Genomic DNA, 20,259 nt, shown 5'->3' with positions numbered 1-20,259 from the left:
ATTGCTATTTATTTTCTCTCTCTTTCTTTCTCTCTCTCTCTCTTTCTTTCTCTCTCTCTCTCTCTCTACTTGATGTCCCTTGTCTACTTGATGTACTCAAGGGAAAAACCCACTGACATCAGATTATTAGTTATAATTTTGGCTTGTGGTTTAGGATAGAGTTTTTATCCAATTTATACATTTTCTGCCTGTACCAAATTTTTCAAATGTTTTAAATAGAAAAGACCATTCTAATTGGTCGAATGCTTTTTCTGCATCTAGGAAGATTGTTATATTTGATTCAATTTTGTTTTTGCCAAATGTATTATATTAAATAGTCTACCTAGACTATTGAAGAGTGTCTTCCTTTAACAAATCCCACCTGATCTGTCGGTATTAATTTTGGTAGATGTCCCAATTTATTAGCTAGTGCCTTTCCCACTATTTTATAATTAGCATTCAGAAGTGTTATAGGTCTATATGATGAAGTTTTTAATTGGTTTCTACTTTTCTTTGGTAGCACTATAATTATAGCAGTTCAGAAAGATTTTGGGAGGGTCTGGGTTTCTACCGCCCGGTCCAATGCATCCATCATAAGAAACATCAATGGATCTTTAAATTGTCTATAGAACTCAGGAGGAAACACATCCTACCCTCGGAGATTTGTTAGTTTGTAAACTACCCAAAGCTTTCTCAATTTCTTGTGAAAGGGACATCTAAATCAACTCGTTCTCTATCTTCTAATTTTGGAAGTTCAACATTCATCCATCTCATTTTCATTTCCTAATAATTCTGATTTATATAGTTTCATATAATATTGTCTAAAAATAGTTAAAGTTAATGGCAAATAAATAATATTTTGATTATATGTTATCATATTGGCTTCTTTTTATTGCATTTATTATTCTAGTGACACCTGTGCCTTTACCTGCAAAGATAAAACTTGATGAGCCCGTTCTCCTAATTCATAAAATTTTTGTTTAGTTTTTAATATTTTTTATTCTATATGTTTGTAGTGTGTTTCAGTTTTTAATTCTCCAATAATCTATATTTTTCTTGTAACCCTGTTTTCTGATATTCTTTTTCCAGTTTTTTTGTCTTTCTCTAAACAATCCAACTCTATTGCATAATTCTCTCTTTTTTGTATAAGAAATAATTTGTCCTCTTAGATAAGCTTAAGCGTATTCCATATTAAAAAAAAGCTATTATCAGTGGAAGAAAGATTAATTTCACAAAATAATTCTATCTGTCTCTTAATAAACGTACAAAAGTCCTTCCTTTTCAAGAGTGTGGCATTAAGGCACCACCTATACAAACTTTCTTGTTTTACCATTATCGCTATAGTTAAAGTTAATGGCAAATGGTCTGATGAAAGTCTCACGAAATATTCCATTTTTACTACTCTACTTTTTAACTGGGCAGACATTAAAAACAAATCCATCCTTGTATGTGAATCATGTACCCTCCAGTAGAACAAATAGTCTCTTTCTTCGGGGTTAAGCTGCCTCCATTTATCAATCAAATTTAAATCCTTCATAAATGATAGTGCCATTACAAACCTTCCAGCTTGGTCAGTCATTTTCTCTTCTATTATTATTGGTATACTTTTGTTGATTAAAATGACTACTTCTCTTGCTTTTGAGCCAAATGAAGATAATATTGCTTGTCCACCCACCCTCTTTTTAATTTAGCATGTTCCGATTTGGTAAGATATGTTTCTTGCAGAAAAACTATATCGGCCTTTAATTTTTTTTTAGATGTGCCAAGATCTGTTTCCTTTTCACCAACCCATTTATCCCATTAACATTAAGACTAATAAATGTTAACATTCTCTCCATATCGATTTTTAAATAAATATGGTTTGACAATAAAACCTTTATGATTGTTTAAATAATACAGTGACCTTTCCCCTTTAAAAAAAACACATACATTGTCCCTGTGATATAAGCAGGAAGCTCCAAAAGCCCATGATAAAAGCCCACGGAATCTTTCGAGGAAGAAGAACCCCCTCCCTTTAGCACCAACTTTTATAGACGCTCCTCTCCGAGTATCTTTTTTCCCCTTAGACTGGAGTCCGCACCCTACTTTTCCCAAGTTTTCACTCTTACTGAGCTCTCCGTGAACAGTTCAATAAAATTTACTTTTCAACAATAAATACAAGTCTAGTTTACTTCGTCCCATTGTAAACATTATTCACAGTCTTCTTTGGCAACCTTAGTCTTTTTATAAACCTCGCAAGATGTCTTCTACCTTGTTCTGCTACTTTGACCCTCAGAGTTGTGGGGTTTATCATTGAATATTTCAAGTTTTTGGAACGCAATTGTTTTTTTTTACTTTGTCAGACTCTTTCCTTTGCTTAATCAAAGTATGACTAAAATCATGAAAAGATATCCATTATTTTGCTTATTCATATGCTCCCATTCCAGTTACTCACAAATCTTACCACAATCAATTGTGGTCGCTGATTGCAGTCTCTCCTAGGTGAGCTCCTTCAATATGTAATTTTTCTTCTCCCAGCACACGTGGGATCCATGTTTCAAAGAAGTTCATGGGATCTCTTCCCTCGATTCCTTCCTTCAGTCTGATCATTTGAACATTGTTTCAACTGCTAAAATTCTCCAGGTGGTCGATCTTGCCTAGCAGGCCCTGTCTCTTCGACTCCCATTTCTTTACATCTTTTTTTCCCAAAGCATTTTAGCTTATCTTGTGTTTTTACCAAGTCTATTTCTGCTTGGTTCATTCTTTGCATTAAGTCTTCAACGATTTATTTAATTTCAGTCATTATTTCGGACATGTCTCTCATTACAGTTTCAATGCCTGCAAATCGATTGCTCAAGTTTTCCATTTTCTCCAGGATAATATTTAGTTCTTTTCACAACTCCCCAGCTCTGCCTATCCCAAGGCCACTCTTACTCCACTCCCTTTCGATATTCCTGGCTGTGTAGAACCTTCCTCAGTTTTTGTTCTCGGCTGCCTTCATTTCTTAGTACTTGTTTTGTCCATTTTTTGGTGAAATTTTAAGATTTTAACCATCTTTATGATACTCTTCATGGAGAGCTCAGTCAAAACTCATCTAAGACTTTTGCTTGTCCATGCCCCCACACCATCACAGTGATGTAAATGCTACTGGGGGATACTCATTAAGGCATGTTAGTACACTCTTGGGCACCGTATGAATGATGCCTGTTTGAAACAGGTGGGTACCACACCTTGCTGGAGTGAAATGTTGAAGATATCTGTGAATACATTGGTAAGGTGGTCAGCACAGATTTTTAAAATATTGTTCCAGCTGGATGCTTTCCTTAGATTCGCTCTTCTGTTTTAGTCATACAGCATTGAAAGAGGCTCTTTAATCCACTGTATCTGTACCCATGAAATACCTATCTGTGCTAATCCCACTCTCCAGGACTTGGCCCATACCCATGAGTGTCTTGGTGTTTTAAATGTTCATCTAAATACTAAAATACTGTAACCCTACTCTCTGCACTGTGCTTTACTCTGCTGTACTTCTATGTGGATTAATTTCAAGGATATGGTAATCAAACCTTTTCACTGTACCTCAGTCCACATGACAATAAACCTAAAGTTGAACTCGAGGATGCATTTTGACTGTGTCATGAATCAAAAGTTGAGAACAATCAATTTTTGTTTTACAGTTACCAATTATAACAATGTCGTTGAAGCAAGTTCAGACACAGATGATGAAGATAAATTGCATATTGTGGAGGATGAAAGTGTGACTGATGTTGGCGATTGCGATACAAATGCACTGGAGGATGAATTGCCAACAAAATGCTCAGTATTGCCAAGAAAGGATGATTCTGATGAAGAAAATGAGATTGCTGATTGGGGAAATGATGCAGGTCAGTATTTTTAATTGCAGTACTTAGTCATTTTTTCTTTTCCATGAGTTTTCTTAGAAGCATTTTGGATTTCACCTTGTTTGAAAGTTAAATGCAGACACAAAGATTGTACATTAGAAAATCGGTAAACAAGCTTGCAAGGACAGAAGTGTGCTCATTTTGAATGCTGCTGACCTCGAGTGATAATCAAAGAGCAGCTGATTAAACTTGCATTGAACTTGAAGGAGTTATCAGTAAAATCCTTGAGTGCTTCTGAGACTTGTTTACAGCTTTCACAAAGTGTCTGTGCTCTGTGAAAGTCTTGAACTGCTACAGGCACTTTATAATTCCTACCACGTGTCCATCACTTTCTTATTTTAGCCTCGCCTTTCAAAACTACATCTGGTATACTTCAGCAGAGCTATTATGTTCCTATGTGGAAGTGAGTTGATGCTTTCAGGGGAAAAATAATTAAAGAAATTGTAAAGAATTAGCAGTGAAGTGAGTTGATGCTTTCAGGGGAAAAATAATTAAAGAAATTGTAAAGAATTAGCAGTGAAGGATGTAATTACTTTTTTTTAAATTTAGCAGACTGTCTTTTTGTAATTTGGAACAAGGATTTTTTTCAAACCAGCAGCCATTTTGAAATTTGACAAAGTCCAATAAATGGCACACAATTTTCATAAATCATACTCTTCCACTAGATTTAGTATATGTAAATTTGTTTAAGATTAAATTATTTTAGTTTCATTTTGTACAAATTAGTGTAAAGAATATAGTTTGAAATCACAAGAGGGCATGCAACTTAAGAATTAGAATCAAAGTGTCTGGTCCTTATAGAGTCCATAGCTGTGCCTTGATAAAGTGCAAATCTTTAACATCTTCCTGCTACAAGTTAAAATTGTCACTTGTTTTGAGAATTCCACTATTATTCCAGTGCTAAAGTAATGCAAGACAATGTGCCTGGTAAAAGTAAAATGAAGTAAAACAGTTTTACTTTTTACTTGCCTATCATTAAGAAATGCTTTATTAGCTTTATCATGGCCCTCATTAACTCAAGCCTTCTTGTCAGCCTTGTATGTCATTATTATGTACTGTGTATATGTGTGCAGGGTAGTCTAGAGAAATGTTATTTTGTTGGGTTGCATATGTACAGTTAGATGATAAACTTGAATTTATTGAGTACAGCTTTACCTTCAATGCCATAGTCCAAAGCAAACATATCCTAAGATTCCAAAACAGGCATCGGCACCTCCTTCGCCAACTGATTCTTGACTTCCTGACTTGTAAGCCACAAGCAGGAGGATTGGTTAAGAATCACCTCCACAATAATCCTGAAAACCAATTTCCACAAGGTTGAATATTCAGCTATCTATTATACTCCTTACATACATGACTGGTGAAATACTGCTCTAATTCCAACCAAAAGTTTGAAGATGATGCCAATATACCATAGGCCAGATCTTGAGCAATGACAAGATGGAGTAAAATAGGAAGATGAAGAGTCTGGTGGAATAGTGTCAGGATAGCAACCTTTCCTTTAATGTTAGCAAAATGAAGGAGCTGGTCATTGTTTACAGGAAATTAGGAGAACACCTATCTCTGTATATATCAACAATGCTAAGCTGGAGATAGTGGAGAGTCTAAAGTTCTTAGAAGTAAATATCATTAGCCACCTATCCTGGTCCAAACACATTGAAGTTACATCCAACAAAGTGCACTAACGACTCAACTTTGGGAAATTCAACATGTCCCTGAGGTCTCTCATCGACATTTACAGATGCAACATAGAAAGTATCCTGTCTGGATGCATCACTGCTTGGAACAAGAAACTTCAGAGAGTGGTAAATACAACTCAACCGTCACGCAAACCCATCTTCCCTCCATCATCTATTTTTCTACCTCCTGCTGATAACATTATAAAGGACTCAGCCCATCTTGGTCATGCTTTCTCCCCCCATTCCCCCCGACTTCCATTGGACAGAAAATACACGTGCTTGAAAACATGAACCTTCAGATTTTCGGACAGTTTATTTTCCTGCTTCTATCAGGCTCTTTGATGCTGGCAAAAGATGATCCCCTTCTGCTGTTTTTAATTATACTTTTCTCCATACCCTGTGCTGTTTAATTTATTGTAACACTGCTTCCTTCACTGATGTTTTATTTGTTATTAATGCACTATCAGCTGTAAGAATTGACTTGCTTGGGTAGCACACAAAACAAAGCTGTTTACTGTATTTTGGTATATGTGACAATAAACCATTTAATGCTTGGGGTGATCTTGTATTAATTCTGAATTTGGATTTCCTACAATATAATGTATTTTTATGTATGCTTCCGTGATGGGCCCTCTCTCTTTGATTCTGTAACATGCGTTGAGTAATTATTGAAGTTGTCTGGCATGAATATATTTCACATACCAACAAATAAATTAGTGTTATTTCTACCACCTTGTGTGGAAACTTTGTGGGAGGCACAAAAAGCACTTGCGTGCCATTTCACAGTTCCATTTCAGCTAAGTTGGCCCAATAAATGTTCCCATTGCAGTCTTGAAAAATTCCAAGAAATACCTTTGAATAATGGAAATTATCAAGATTGCAAATATGTACACAATAAGAAAAAGTTCATTCGGGTTGTTCTGAAATATTGACAAGGATCTCAGAAAGGTTGCATTTTGATTTTGTTTTCAATGTAAAAATCTATATATACTGTAACTTTATTCTTAGAATTATTTTTTAGTTGATTGTGCTTTGGTTTTATTGAACTGCTAGTTCAAAAGCATGCATTTATATTCAAGAGAATGGATATTTAAACCTCACCTTTATAGTTTGAAAAATTAAACTACTAAATATGCCTGAAAATAGTGGTATCAATAAAATTGTCTATGAATCTGTTTCATTGGTATAATAGTTTTCTGTGAAGACTGTTCTGTAATTAAAGTCTCTGAATTGTACCAAGCTATGGCAAAGAATAAGAGAACAAAGCAGAATATTTGTTCAATGTTCAGTGATTGGATGATGTTAATGTTCAAAGGGAATTGGGTGCACATGTACACAAATCACTGAAGACCCAACATGTTGGTGCTGCAGGCACATTAGCCCTCATTGTGGTTTATTTTCAGAATAAGGGTGCCTAGAGGACCTTGGTGAGACCAGTCTTGAAGAATTTCAGACATTTTTGTCTCCTTATCCAGAAAAGGATGTACTTGCCTAAGAGAGAGTACAGCAAAAATTCACTAGACTGGTTCTGAGAATGGTGAATTTTCCCCCATGAGAAATGACTGCAACTGTATTCAGGGGAGGGGATATCCTATGGAAACCTTAAAAATGTAGTTAAGGGGCTTGGCAGGCTAGATACAGCGATGATTTTTTTTCTCACTACTAAAGAATTTAGGACTGGGACACAGTTTCAGAATAAATGGTAAGGCAATTAAGACTGAGTTGGGGAGAAATGTATTCACTCAGGGAAGCAAACCATCGTAATTTTCTAATGCTGAATGAATGAAAGCAACAGCAGTTGATAGATTTCTGGATATTAAGGGAATTAATAAATGCAGGGAATGTGAGGAAAAATAATACTAAGCTGAATGATTGCTTTTCATTTTGATAAACGGCAGAAAAACCTTCAGTTATACTCCTGTTTGGTAAACCCATATTTGCCATTTCAAGCACTGAGAAAGGTAACAGAGAAGGATAATAAAACAAAATGTATCCTGAGGATCATTCTCTGAAATAACTGGTAATAGCGTATGAAATGAGCCATCAAAAATAAAACTTTAGATCTCGTTTCATATTTTCATCTTAAGGAGAAAAAAGGGGAAGCAGCTGGGATGAAATGGTTTCATATGGGTCTATTTCATAGTATGTAATTTTTCTGGGTTCTCTTATGAGCTATTCTGAAGATTACAAAATAGCTACATATCTGGATATTTGCATTTAAGTTATATTTGTTTAAAGCATCATGGAAGAGCAGTGATATAGAGAAATAAATGCCTGCTTTACATTGAGGAAAGTCAAGAGAATAAGCAAAAATTAATATCCAAAGACCTACACCAAATTTAAATTGTAATTTTTGCAAGATTTGAGGATATGATTGTTCATTTAAAACTGTTCAAAAATTAATGGCTTTGTCTATTCATGCTGCAACTTAAGTACCTAAAGTTGTTTTCAATCCTTCTTCCAGAAGCACACAAGTGTAATGGAGGAATACAAAAATACATAATTTTCCACATTTTATGAATAATAAAGCACAGTGGCATGGAAGTATAATTTGCAATCCCACTCTTAACTGCTCTCTTTTACTGACTTGTTGGATAAAAGTTCAGGACTGCCTTTCATTCATTGTTCAATTTCTGGTCTCTTGGATCTAATGGAAAGTGGAAACTTCAGCTGTGCTTTTGAAATCTGCCTCATGGAACTGCACTAGCCCTATTGATTTCTTTGGGAAGAAACCACTGAACAGAAGGGCAAGTGCAAGATTATTTTATTTTAAAGATTAAACAGTTGATTTAAGTTCATTTTATTGGGGTTATATTTTTAAATAGTGTTTTGAATGGGTTTATGATTATTTTTGAAACTTGAAATATCAGAGGCACTCACAGACATTTGATAGCTTTCAATGCTGCACCAGAGGTGGTGCGTGTCAGCTGCCTTCTCAGAGACTTGGGAGCTGACCTGACAGTTGATGATCATGACTGGCAGTCTGCTTTAAGGAAGAGCGGACTGTAAAAGTTGGCAATTGACAAGTGTAAAATCTGGCTCGTTGTCATGTCTGTGCTCATTGTTATGAAGTAAAGTTGTTCTGTGACTTGGTAGTATATGCAAGGAAGAATGTAACTGTTCTGAAGCTGATGCAATGTATATCCTTTCTGTAACAGCACAATAAAATGATAAGAAATGGAATAAACAGATGAAATATGCCAGGCTTAGGCACAGTTCCTCAGAAGCTGTTAGAAACTTGTGTATTTCATCTTGACTGGGTATTTATCAGAACAGAGTATTTGGTAAAATATATTGCATATTTTAATTTAAATTTTATTTGGACTTTGAGACCAATTTATTTTTGCCTTTTAGGAAGAAAAGAAAATGCAGACAACCTGGGGCCTGAAGCTCAGATGCTCGGTGATGGTTGTGCAGGTACATATTAACTATTTACGAGGGGTAAATAACCAACCTGATGTGTGTACTGCTTTTAATGATCTTGCTGTGGTTCAGCAAGATTGGTATAATCTAGGAAATTATTAGCCTGGCAAGCCTCACATCAGTGGTAAGGAAGTTATTAGGAAGGATACTTGGGGGTAGTATTTGCATACATTTGGAAAAGTATGGAATAGCTAGATGGCTTTGTGAGAGGCAGGCTTTGTGATCAAGTTTTTGAGGGGTGACAAAGATAGTGGATGAGAGTAGGGCAGTGGATGTTGCCTGTGTCGACTTCAGTAAGGCATTTGACCGTGTTCCTTATGGTAGTCTGATCCACAAGGTGCAGATGCATGGAATCCACTGAAAATTGATAGCTTGGATTCTGAATTGGTTGGAACATACCCATCACAGAGAGAGGGTTATGGAGGTAGGCTGTTAACTGCAGGCACAAAGATTGGTGGAGTTGTGTACATGTCGTGGGTGTACATGTTGTGGGCCATCAGAGAATACAGCAGGATATAGACTTGTTAAAAATCTAGATTTTAATAGACTTGCATGGGAAGAGAAGGGGCAGATGGTGTTTAATTGGGACAAGTGTGAGATGTTGCACTTGGGAGGTCAAATACAAGATGTATGTATGCTGTTAATGGCAGGACTCATTTAATCATTGATTTGCAAAGTGAGCTAAACAAGAAAATTTACAAGTACAATACACAAATGTGCATAGGGATCTGGCGGTTCAGATCCACTAGTCTTTGAACGTGGCCATGTGAGTAGATAGGGTGGTAAAGATTATATGCTTGGTTGGGCATTGAGTACAAGAGTAAGGAAATCATGTTGCAGCTATATAAAACTGGTTAGCCCTTGTGCTAAATGTGTGCATTTCTGAATGTGCCATCACTGGAAGGATGTGGAGACTTTGGACAAGGAACAGAAATTATTTATTATGATGCTGCCTGAATTAGAAGATATAATCTATGGGGAGTGATTGGACAAACTTGGGTTGTTTAGCATAGGAAGCTGAGGGAGACATGATAGAAATGTATAAAATTATGAGAGGCATCAATAGGGATAGAGTCAGAATCTTTTTACCAAGGTAAAAATGTCAGATATTAGAGGACATGAATTTAAAGTGGGGGGAGGGGGGGAAATAATTTTATGGAGATGTATGAGACAGGTTTGTTTAGGCAGTAGTTGGTACCTGGACCCAGCAGATATGTTACTAGCATTGAAGAGGCTGTTGTCAAGGAAATGCTTGAAGCTATCATGAAGGAAGAAATAGACCTGGATAGAAATTGTTCCATAATGCAAATGCAGCATAGGACAGGTTGTATTTGACAAATTTACTGAAATTCTTCAAGGATATAATGAGCACAGTGGATAGGAATAGGGGAAAGCTCAGATTTCCAGAAATTGTTCATGAGGGTGCAGTAGTAAAGACTTATCCATAAGATAAGGATGCATGGAGTTGGGCATAATGCAACAGCATGAATAGAGGATTGGTTAATGAATTAAAGGCAAAGAGTTGGGATAAACTCAGGTTAACAATCAATGGTGAGGAGAGTGCTGCAGAAGTTGGTGTTAGGCTCCACCTGCTCACTATATGTTTGTTTTATTCGAAAGAGGATGACAGCAAATTAAGCAGAAAAGCATATTGTGTAGACAATGCACAGTCTGCAGAGAGATATAGATAGGTTAAGTGTGTGGGCCAGGGTCTGGTAGATGGAGTACTTGAAAATGGATATACTGACTTTGGAGGAAATACAGAGTAAGTTCACTAAGTTGATTTGGAGATGAGGTGGTAGAGTGCGAGGAAAGATTGGCTTGTCTGGGACTATACATGCTGGAAATCAGAAGAATGAGAGGAGATCTTCAGATTCCAGATTCAAATTTCAGATTCTGATTTATTGTCAGAGAACATATAAGAGGAATGAACCTAGTCAGGTGGCTGTCCTCTCAGTGGGGGAGCATTTTAGTGAGTAACCACAACTATCTTAGCTTCAGCATAGCTATGGAAAAGGATAAAAGCAGTCAAACTGGGAAAGTGGCTAATTGGGGAAGGGCTAATTATGAAGGGATGAGGCAGGAATTGGCAAGAATAAATTGGAAACAGATGTTTAAGGGTGGGAGCACAGTGGTAATGTGGAGAAAGGTTAGGGTCCATGAGCAGGGTTAAAGATAGGTTTGTTCCACTGGGACATAGAAAAGATAGTAGGAACAGAGAACCGTGGATGATGAAACAGGTCAGTCAACAAGTCGAGCAGAAGAAGAAGAAAGGTTACATTAGATATAGGAACAGGAAGGGCTTAAGTAAAGACCTGAGAGCTCGAAGGGGGCATGAGAAGGCCTTGACGTGTAGGACTAAGGAGAACCCCAAGGCATTCTATGCTTATGTGAAGAACAGGAGGATGACGGGAATGAAGGTGGGGCTGATAAAGGGGAAGGGAGGTAACATGTGCCTGGAGGAGGAGGAGGTCCTAAATGAATACTTTAGTCTATATTCACAAGAGAAAAGGACCTTGATCATGCTGAGTTTGAAATTGAACAGGCCTGTGTGCTGGACAGCATGGAGATTAAGGAGGTGGAAGTGTTGTATCTTCTTAAAAACATCAAGATTGGTAAGTCCCCAAGGCCAGACTGTGGGAAGAGAGAGAAGAGAAAGCTGGGGCAGTAGCTATGATCTTTGAATCCGCTTTGGCTACACGGAGGAGCTGGAAGATTGGAGAATGACAAATGTAGTCCCCTTGTTTGAAAAAGATAATAGGGAGAATCCTGGGAATTATTCACCAGTGGTACAGTGGTGTGTAAATTAATGGAGAGGATTCTTAAGGATAGGATCTATGAACATTTGGAGAAGAACAGTTTACTTAAGGATAGTCAGCATGGATTTGTGAAGGGAAGGTCATGCCTTATGAGTTTAATTGAGTTTTTTGAAGAGGTAACAAAAGAAATTGATGAAGGCAGGGTGGTAGATGTGGTCTACATGGATTTAGCAAGGCATTTGACAAGATCCCCCATGAGAGACTAATCCAAAAAGTTATGAAACACGGGATCAATGGAAAATTAGATGTATGGATAAAAAATTGGCTTGTAGGAAGAAAGCAAAGAATAGTAGTGGAAGAAAAGTATTCTGCCGAGAGGTTGGTGCCGCAGGGATCTGTTCTGGGACCCCTGCTCTTTGTAAGTTTTAAAAATGACCGGGGATGAAGAGGTGGAATCAGAATTTATTGTCGTGAACAAGTCATGAAATTTGGTGTGTTTGCAGCAGCGTCACAGGGCAAACATTCATATTATAACCATCTTATGACAAAACTATTAAAATAATAGTGCCCAAAAAGTAAGGCAATGTCTTTGGTTCATTGATCATTCAGGAATCTGATGGTAGTGGGGAAGAAGCTGTCCTTATGCCACTGAGTGCTCATCTTTAGGCTCCTGAACTTTTTTCCCCAATGGTAGCAGAGTAAAGGGGGCATGGCCTGGGTGGTGGAGGGTCTTTGAGGATAGAGGCTGCTTTTTTAAGACACCGTCTTGTAGATGTCCTTGATAGAGTGATGTCTGGTGCCTGTGATGTTGCAGGCCGAGTTAACAACAACTGGAGTTTTTTCTTGAGAGTTGGTGCCTTCATACCACACAGTGATGGAACCAGCCAGAATGCTCTCCACGGTACACCTGTCAAAGTTAACAAGAGTGTTCTGAAACATACCAAAACTCCTTAGATACCTCACGAAGTATAGCCGCTGGCGAGCCTTCTTCATGATTGCATCAACATGGAGGCTCCGGGACAAATCTTTGGAGATGTTGACACCTAGAAATTTGAAGTTCCTCACCCTCTCCACTACTGAGCCCTCGATGAGGATTGGGTCATGTTCCTCTGACTTCCTCCTGAAGTCCTCAATCATCTCCTTAGTTTTGCTGACATTGAGCGCAAGGTTGTTGTAGTTACACCATGCAATGAACTGATCCATCTCCCTCTTGTACGCTTCCTCATTGCCGTTTGTGATTCTGCTAACAACTGTGGTGTCATTGGCAAACTTGCAGATAGAATTGGAATTGTGCCTGGCCACACAGTCATGGTTATATAATGAGTAGAGCAGTGGGCTAAGGACGTGTCCTTGGGGAGCACCTGTGCTGATAATCAGTGAGGAAGAGAGGTTGTTTCCAATTCGTACTGACTGTGGTCTTCCGATGAGAAAGTCAAGGATCCACTTCCAGAGTGGAGTATAGAGGCCTAGAGTTTGTAGCTTCTTGATCAACACTGATAGAATCATGGTAGTGAAGGCCGAGCTGTAGTCAGTGAAGAGCAGCCATGTATATGAATTGCTGTTTTCGAGGTGATCTAGAGCTGTGTGGAGAGCCAGTGATATTGCATCTACTGTGGAGGTATTGTGACAATAGGCGAATTGCAATGAGTCCAGATCTTTGCTTAGATACGTGTTAATTCTGGCCATGACCAGCCTCTCAAAGCATTTCATCATAGTAGAAGTCCATCCTTAAGTTTGTGGATGACATGAAGGTTGAAGGAGTTGTGGATGGAGTGGAAGGTTGACAAAGGATACAAGAGGATATAGACAGGATGCAGAGTTGGGCAGAAAAGTGACAGACAAATTTCAACCTGGATAAATGTGAGCTGATGCATTTTAGAAGGACAAACCAGAAGGCTGACTACAGGGTTAATGGTCAGTTACTTAAAGTGTGCATGAACAGAGGGACCTTGGGGTTCAAATCCATATATCCCTCTAGGTTACCACACAGATTGACAGGATAGTTAATAAGGCCTATAGGATGTTGTGATTCATTAATAGAGGGATAGAATTCAGGAGTAGACAGGGCATGTAGCAACTCTATAATTCTCTGGTAAGACCCACTTAGAGTATTGTGTTCAGTTCTGATCACATCATTATAGGAAGGATATGGAAACTATGGAGAGGGTGCAGAAGAGATTTTCCAGGATGTTGCCTGGATTGGGAAACAAGTCTTACGAGGCAAGGTTAGCAGAGCTGGGACTTTTCTGAGCATAGAAGAATGAAGCGAGACTTGATAGAGGCCTTCAAAATTATGAGAGGCAGCACCTGTTTCCCAGGGCAGATCAGCAAACACCAGAGAACGTATGTACAAAGTTGAGGAAGGAGGTTTAGGGGAGGCATCAGGGGTACTTTTTTTAACATAGAGAGCCAGGGATGGTGTTAGAGGCTGAAACATTGGGGGCATTTAAAAGAATCGTAGACAGACACATGGATGAAAGAAAAATATAGGGCTATGGAGTAGGGTTTAGTACCTTTTTTTAGGAAGGAATATATAGATTGGTACCACATTGAGGGCTGAAGGGTCTGTACTGAGCTGTATTGTTCTATGATATTTTATGTCATCACATATAACCCTGATATTCTGTTAGATCTTGTAGAAACATAAAATTATGAAACGGATAGATAAAATAGAGGCAGTAAAGTAGTTTCCACTGGTAAGTGAGACTGGAACAAGGGACAAAGCTTAATATTTGGGAGAGTAGATTAGGATGGAGATGGGGATGAACTGCTTTTCCTATAGAGAAGTGAATCTGTGGATTTCTCTGCCTAAGGAAACAGCTTTGGCTGCCTCATTAATTATATTTAAGTATCAGATTAAAATTTTGCATAGCAGGCAAAATGAGGGTTATGGGGTAAAGGAGGGTAAGTGGAGCCATCCAAGGCCAGATTAGCCATGATCTTTTTAAATGGTAGAAAAGGCTCTACAGGCCAGATGGACTGCTTCTGCTCCTATTTCTTGTATTCTGTCTCGATACATGAGCTTGCAGAGTGCAGAAGGATATGGGTCTTCAAGCAGTCACGTTTTAATTTGGGCATCATGTTCTGGGCAGACACATGGGCTGAAGGGCCCATTGCTGTGCAGTTGAATGCTGGGTGATTCTAAATTGAGCTCCTTGGTATAACTGATAGCTTTTTCTACAATTATGAATCTATTGTTGAAATAAATTAGTCAACTATTTTACATATTGAATGTGAAAAGAGAAAATGTGAAAAATAATATTACATTACCAAATGGACTGTTGCACAGATGTTCTCATGTGGCCTTTATCTTTTGTACACAAACCAATCTAGCATACAAGGAGACCTTGGAGTCTGGATTGTTCATAGAAGAATCCACTTAATCTAATGATCACCACCCCTCTTTACTTTTACCCCATACTTTTGCATCTTCTTAATCCTTCAATTATATATCCAATTCCCTTTTGTTAGACACTATTAAAACTGACAGGCTTGGAAATATGCTGTATTCTGTCAGAAAATAACAATGCAATTTCTTAGGTTAAGTTTCTTTGCATTCAAACTACATTTGAGCTGCATGCAGAGTGCTTTCCTGTGTTGAGTGAGAAAATTGATCATTTCCTTTCAGGCATCTATGTTGATGCTTGTGAAATGGGATAGGAGTTCTGTTTCAACACAATGCAGAATCCAATGGAAACTTGGAGTCAATGTGTGGACATTGTGTTCAACTTTCACTTATTTGATGAATCAGAAATTTTGCATGAATCTTCGCAGTTGAACAGTTTCAAGGCAATTTTGTTTGGATTAAATTATTTCTTCATATGGAATTGGCTGTGCAAGAAATGAGGCACATATTATCGGAGTGAGTTTGATTGTCACGAACATGTATCATGAAATTTGTTGCTTTGGGCAGCAGTATTGACATTTACAAGTGAAAAATTGCTATAAATTTCAGTCCCTAAATGCAATATTTAAAAATAAATGATGAATGCTAAAAAGAGGAAAAAAATGAGGTAGTGTCTTTAGGTTCATTGTCCTTTCGGATATTTGATGGCGGAGGGGAAGAAGCTGTTTTTGGAATATTTGGTGCATCTTCAGGCTCGTGTACCTCCTTCCTGATGGTTGCAGTGAGAAAAGGGAATGGTCTAGGTAGTGAGGGTCCTTAATAATAGAGACTGTTTTCTTGATGTACCGTCTCTTAAAGATATCCTTAATGGAGTGAAGACTAATGCCTATAATGGTGCTGGCTGAGTAAGAATGCTCTCCATGGTGCATCTGTAGAAATTTGCAAGAGTCTTGGGTGACGTAACAAATCATCTCAAATGTCCAACGGAATATTGCTGCTGGTGAGCCGCCTTCATCATTTCATTGACATGGTTGCTCCAAGATAGATCTTCAGAGATGTTGACATCAGTAATTTGTTGCTCTTTACCTTCTCCACTGCTGACTCCTCAATGAGGACTAGTTTGTACTCTGATTTTTCCTTCCTGAAGTTCATAATCATTTCCTTAGTTTTGCTAATGTTGAGTCCAAAGTTGTTGATGTGACACCACTCAATTATCTGATCTAACTCACTCCTGTACGCTTCCTCATTGCCGTCTGTGATTCTGCTGACAATCGTGGTGTCATTGGCAAATTTGCAGATGACATTTGAATTGTGCTTAGCCACACAGTCATGGGTGTGGAGAGAGTACAGCAGGTGGCTAAGCTCACATCCTTGTGATGTGTATGTGTTGATAATGAGGAGCTGTTATTACCAACGGTGATCTTTCAATGAGAAAGTCAAGGATCTAGTTGCAGAGGGAGGTGCAGAGGCCCATGTTTTGAAGCTTGCTGACCAGTACTGGAGAGATGATGGTGTTGAAAGTTGAGCTGCAATTGATGTAAAGCAGCCTGCTGTTGTCCAGGTGATGCAGGGCTGAGAGGAGAGTCAATGAGATGCATCTGCTGTGGAACAATTACGGCAATAGGCAAATTGCATTGGGTCCAGGTCTTTTCTTAGGTACAAGTTGATTCTCAATCTCTCAAAGCATTTCATTACAATATATGAGTGTGCTACGGGGCGATAGTCACTGAGGCAGCTCACTCTGCTTTGCTTTGGCTCCGGTATGATTGGTGACCTTTTAAAACAAGTGGGTGTCCGACTGGAGCAGTGACAGCAATATAGCATTTACAGAGACAAAATCCTATCATATCCTCTCCAAAGAGCAGCATCTTCACCGACTGGTTTGCCAAGTCTGAGACAGTTACAGTATCAGACATTCTCAACTCTGTAGCCTGAAGATTAGGCAGAAGCAGTGTGGCATATACAGTTCCTGCTCCTCATAGCTTTAGAGAAGTTGCTCATAATCTATACTCGAAGAAGAAGCAATTTCAAACATTTTGAAATAAAAGTTGAAAATCCAGAAATATTTAGCTATCAAGTGTAGATCATAAAAATCTGTAGACACCGTGGATGAAGTTAAAAACACAAAATGCTGGAGAAGCTCAGCAGGTCAAACAGTGTCCTTTATGTAGCAAAGGTGAAGATACATCATCGACATCTCAGGCTTGCGCTCTTCATCAAAGTATGAGAAAATGTTGGCAGGCGCCCAAACAAAAGAGTGGAGTGGAAGCAGTGGCAAAGGCAGGAAATGATAGGTGGAGAAAGGGGGGAAGGGGCAGAAACAATGAGATGGAGAAGGGATGGCTAGGTGGGTGGAAGATCATGCTGCAAGACCCCCTCAACTCTTCCTCCAGTATATTGATATGACATTGGGGCTGCCTCATGCACCCACAATGAGCTGTCAACTTTATTCACTTCACGGCTAACTTCTACCCTGATCTTCAACTCACCTGGTGCATCTCTGATAACTCTCTCCCTGGATCTCTTTGTCTCCATCTCAGGAGACATGCTTTCCACTTACATAGACTACAAACCCTCCACTCCCACAATTACCTGGACTACAATTCTTCACACCCGGTCCCCTGAAAGGATTCCATCCCCTTCTCTCAATTTTGCCATCTCCGCTGCATCTGTTCCAAAGATGAGGTCTTCCACTCCAGATCTTTTGAAATATCTACCTTCCACATATGTGAGTTCTCCTCCACCACTATCAACTCCACCCTCACACCCATCTCCTCCATTTCCCACTCATCTGCCCTGGCCCCCAGATGCTACAAACATAGAATCCCTCTCATCCTCACCTACCACCCCATTACCAACACATTATCCCCCAAAATTTCCAGCATTTTACTTCAGGATCCCATCACAAGACATCTTTTTCCTCCTTCTCTTCTCAGCCTTCCGTAGGGACCGCTCCCCCTACGATTCCCTCATGCACTCATCCCTCCTCACCTATCGCACCCCTGGCACCTTCCACTTTCTGCAGGAGGTGCAACACTCTCTATATTGGAGAGATTGGTCACAGATTGAGAGATCGCTTCGCTCAGCATCTACTCTTCATTTGTAACAACAGTAACCTTCCAGTATCCAACCATTTCAATGCTGAGTCATACTTTCACACTCAAATGTCTGACCATGGACTTGTGTATCCCACCCAGACTTCCCACAAATTGGAGGAACAATGCCTTGTTTTCCAGCTGGACATTCTCCTCCCCCTTCCTGTTTTTCCAGTACATTCACCCACCCAGCCATCCCTCCTCCCCCTCATTGCTGCTGTCCCCTCCCTCCATTCTCCACCTATCATCTCCTCCCTTTACCTCTCTTCTCTCGCCCCCCCCCCCAACTCTTTTGTTTGGGCGCCTGGCAGCATTTTCTCATAGTTTGATGAAGGGCTAAAGCTCAAAATGTTGGTTATTTATCTTTACCCATTGCTTCATAAAGGACACTGTTTGACCTGCTGAGCTTCTCCAGCATTTTGTGTTTTTACTTCAGCTATCAAGCAGTCTCTTTGGAAGAGAGAAATGGATGTAATGTTTCATTTTGACATCTTTTCATCAGAACTGGGAATGGTCAGAAATGAAACCAGCTTGTGCAACCGGAAAAGGGTAGAGTGATGAGAAATAGCAATGGGGAAGATTTTTGTTAAGGAACTCCTATTGGGGAATGAGACAGGACAGGTGACAGAAATGTGTGTAGCGGAACATTTTGGATCTAGTAATCATCATGTCATTAGTTTCAAGATAATTATGGATAGGTCTGGTCCTCGGGTTGAGATTCTAAGCTGGAGAAAGGCCAATTTTGAGGAAATTAGAAAAGATATAGAAAGCGTGGATTGGGGCAAGTTGTTTTCTGGAAAGGATGTGTTCGGTAAGTGGAAGGCCTCCAGAAACTAAATTTTAAGAGTACAGATTTGTATGTTCCTGTAAGGGTTAAAGGCAAAGTTAACAGTTATAGGGAACCATGATTTTCAAGGGATATTGGGGATCTGGTTAAGAAGAAAAGAGTCTATCATAGGTATAGACAACAAGGAGCAAATGAGGTTTTTGAGGAGTATAAAAAATGCGAGTAAAAACCTACGAGGTTGCTTTGCCAGACATTGTTAAGGCAAATCCTAAGGATTTCTACATGTATTTTAAAAACAAAAGATAGTAAGATACAAAATTGGTCCCTTTGAAGATCAGAGTGATCAGCTACTTATGGATCCAGAAGAGATGGGAAAGATCTTGTGTGGGTTTTTTGCATCACTATTTAATCAGTAAACTGGCACAGAATTTAGGGAAGTAAGGAATGTGGACAGTGTAGTCATGGAACCTATACAGATTAAAGAGGAGAAGGTGTTTGCTGTCTTAAAGCAAATAAGAGTGGATAAATCCCCAGAGCCTAACAAGATATTGCCTTGGACCTTGAGGGAGGCTAATATAGAAATTCCAGGGGCCCTTGCAGAAATATTTAAAATGTCCTTCGCCACAGGTGAGGAGCCAGAGGATTGGAGGATAGTTCATGTTGTTCCATTACTTTGAAAAAAGGCTCTAAAAGCAACCCAGGAAATTATAGGCTATTGATCCTGATATTAGCAGTAGGTAAATTATTGGAAGGTGTCCTAAAAGATTGGACATACAAGTATTTGGATAAGCAGAGACTGATTTGGGATAGTCAACATACCTTTGTCTGTGGTATGTCGCATTTAACCAATCGGTTAGTTTTTTGAGGAAGTTGCCAAGAAAATTGATGAAGGAAAGGCTGTGGATGTTGTCTACAGGGAACAGTAAGTCCTTTGACAAGGGACCCCATGGGAGGTTAGTCAAGAAGGTTCAGATGCTCAAGGTTCATGGTGAACTATTAAACTGGAATCAAATTGACTATATGGGAGAAGCCTGAGTGTACTGGTGGATGATTGCTTCTCAGACTGGAGGCATGTGAATAGTGGTGTGTATCAGGGATCAGTGCTGGGACCATTGTTTGTCATCAATGATCTGAATGATAATATAAATTGGATCAACAAGTTTGCAGATGGCACAAAGATTGGAGACATTTTTGACAATGAGAAAGGGTTTCAAAACTTGCAGTATGATCTTGGCCAACTGGAAAAATGGGCTGAAAATTGGCAGGTGGAATTTAATGCAGTCAAGTGTGAACTTTTGCATTTTGGAAGG

The 20,259-nt window shown here is 39.0% G+C and overlaps 1 protein-coding gene across 6 annotated transcripts in view; it reads left to right on the top strand.

The window, feature by feature from the left end:
- zeb1b (zinc finger E-box binding homeobox 1b) overlaps positions 1 to 20,259 on the top strand; it is a 138,480-nt gene that overhangs the window by 95,481 nt on the left and 22,740 nt on the right. For 5 of the 6 annotated variants that reach the window (XM_069914480.1, XM_069914476.1, XM_069914479.1 and 2 more), the window contains exons 2-3: positions 3,636 to 3,842; positions 8,894 to 8,956. In XM_069914480.1, the coding sequence (XP_069770581.1) occupies positions 8,935 to 8,956 (22 nt within the window). In that variant the 5' untranslated portion in view covers positions 3,636 to 3,842; positions 8,894 to 8,934. The remainder of the gene's footprint in view (positions 1 to 3,635; positions 3,843 to 8,893; positions 8,957 to 20,259) is intronic. The other variant, XM_069914477.1, reaches the window with a different exon arrangement.

The sequence above is a fragment of the Narcine bancroftii genome, chromosome 1 (assembly GCF_036971445.1).
Source record: "Narcine bancroftii isolate sNarBan1 chromosome 1, sNarBan1.hap1, whole genome shotgun sequence".
Lineage (NCBI taxonomy): Eukaryota > Metazoa > Chordata > Chondrichthyes > Torpediniformes > Narcinidae > Narcine > Narcine bancroftii.
Note: the sequence above shows the minus strand (reverse complement) of the source record. Positions and strands in the feature narration are given on the sequence as shown.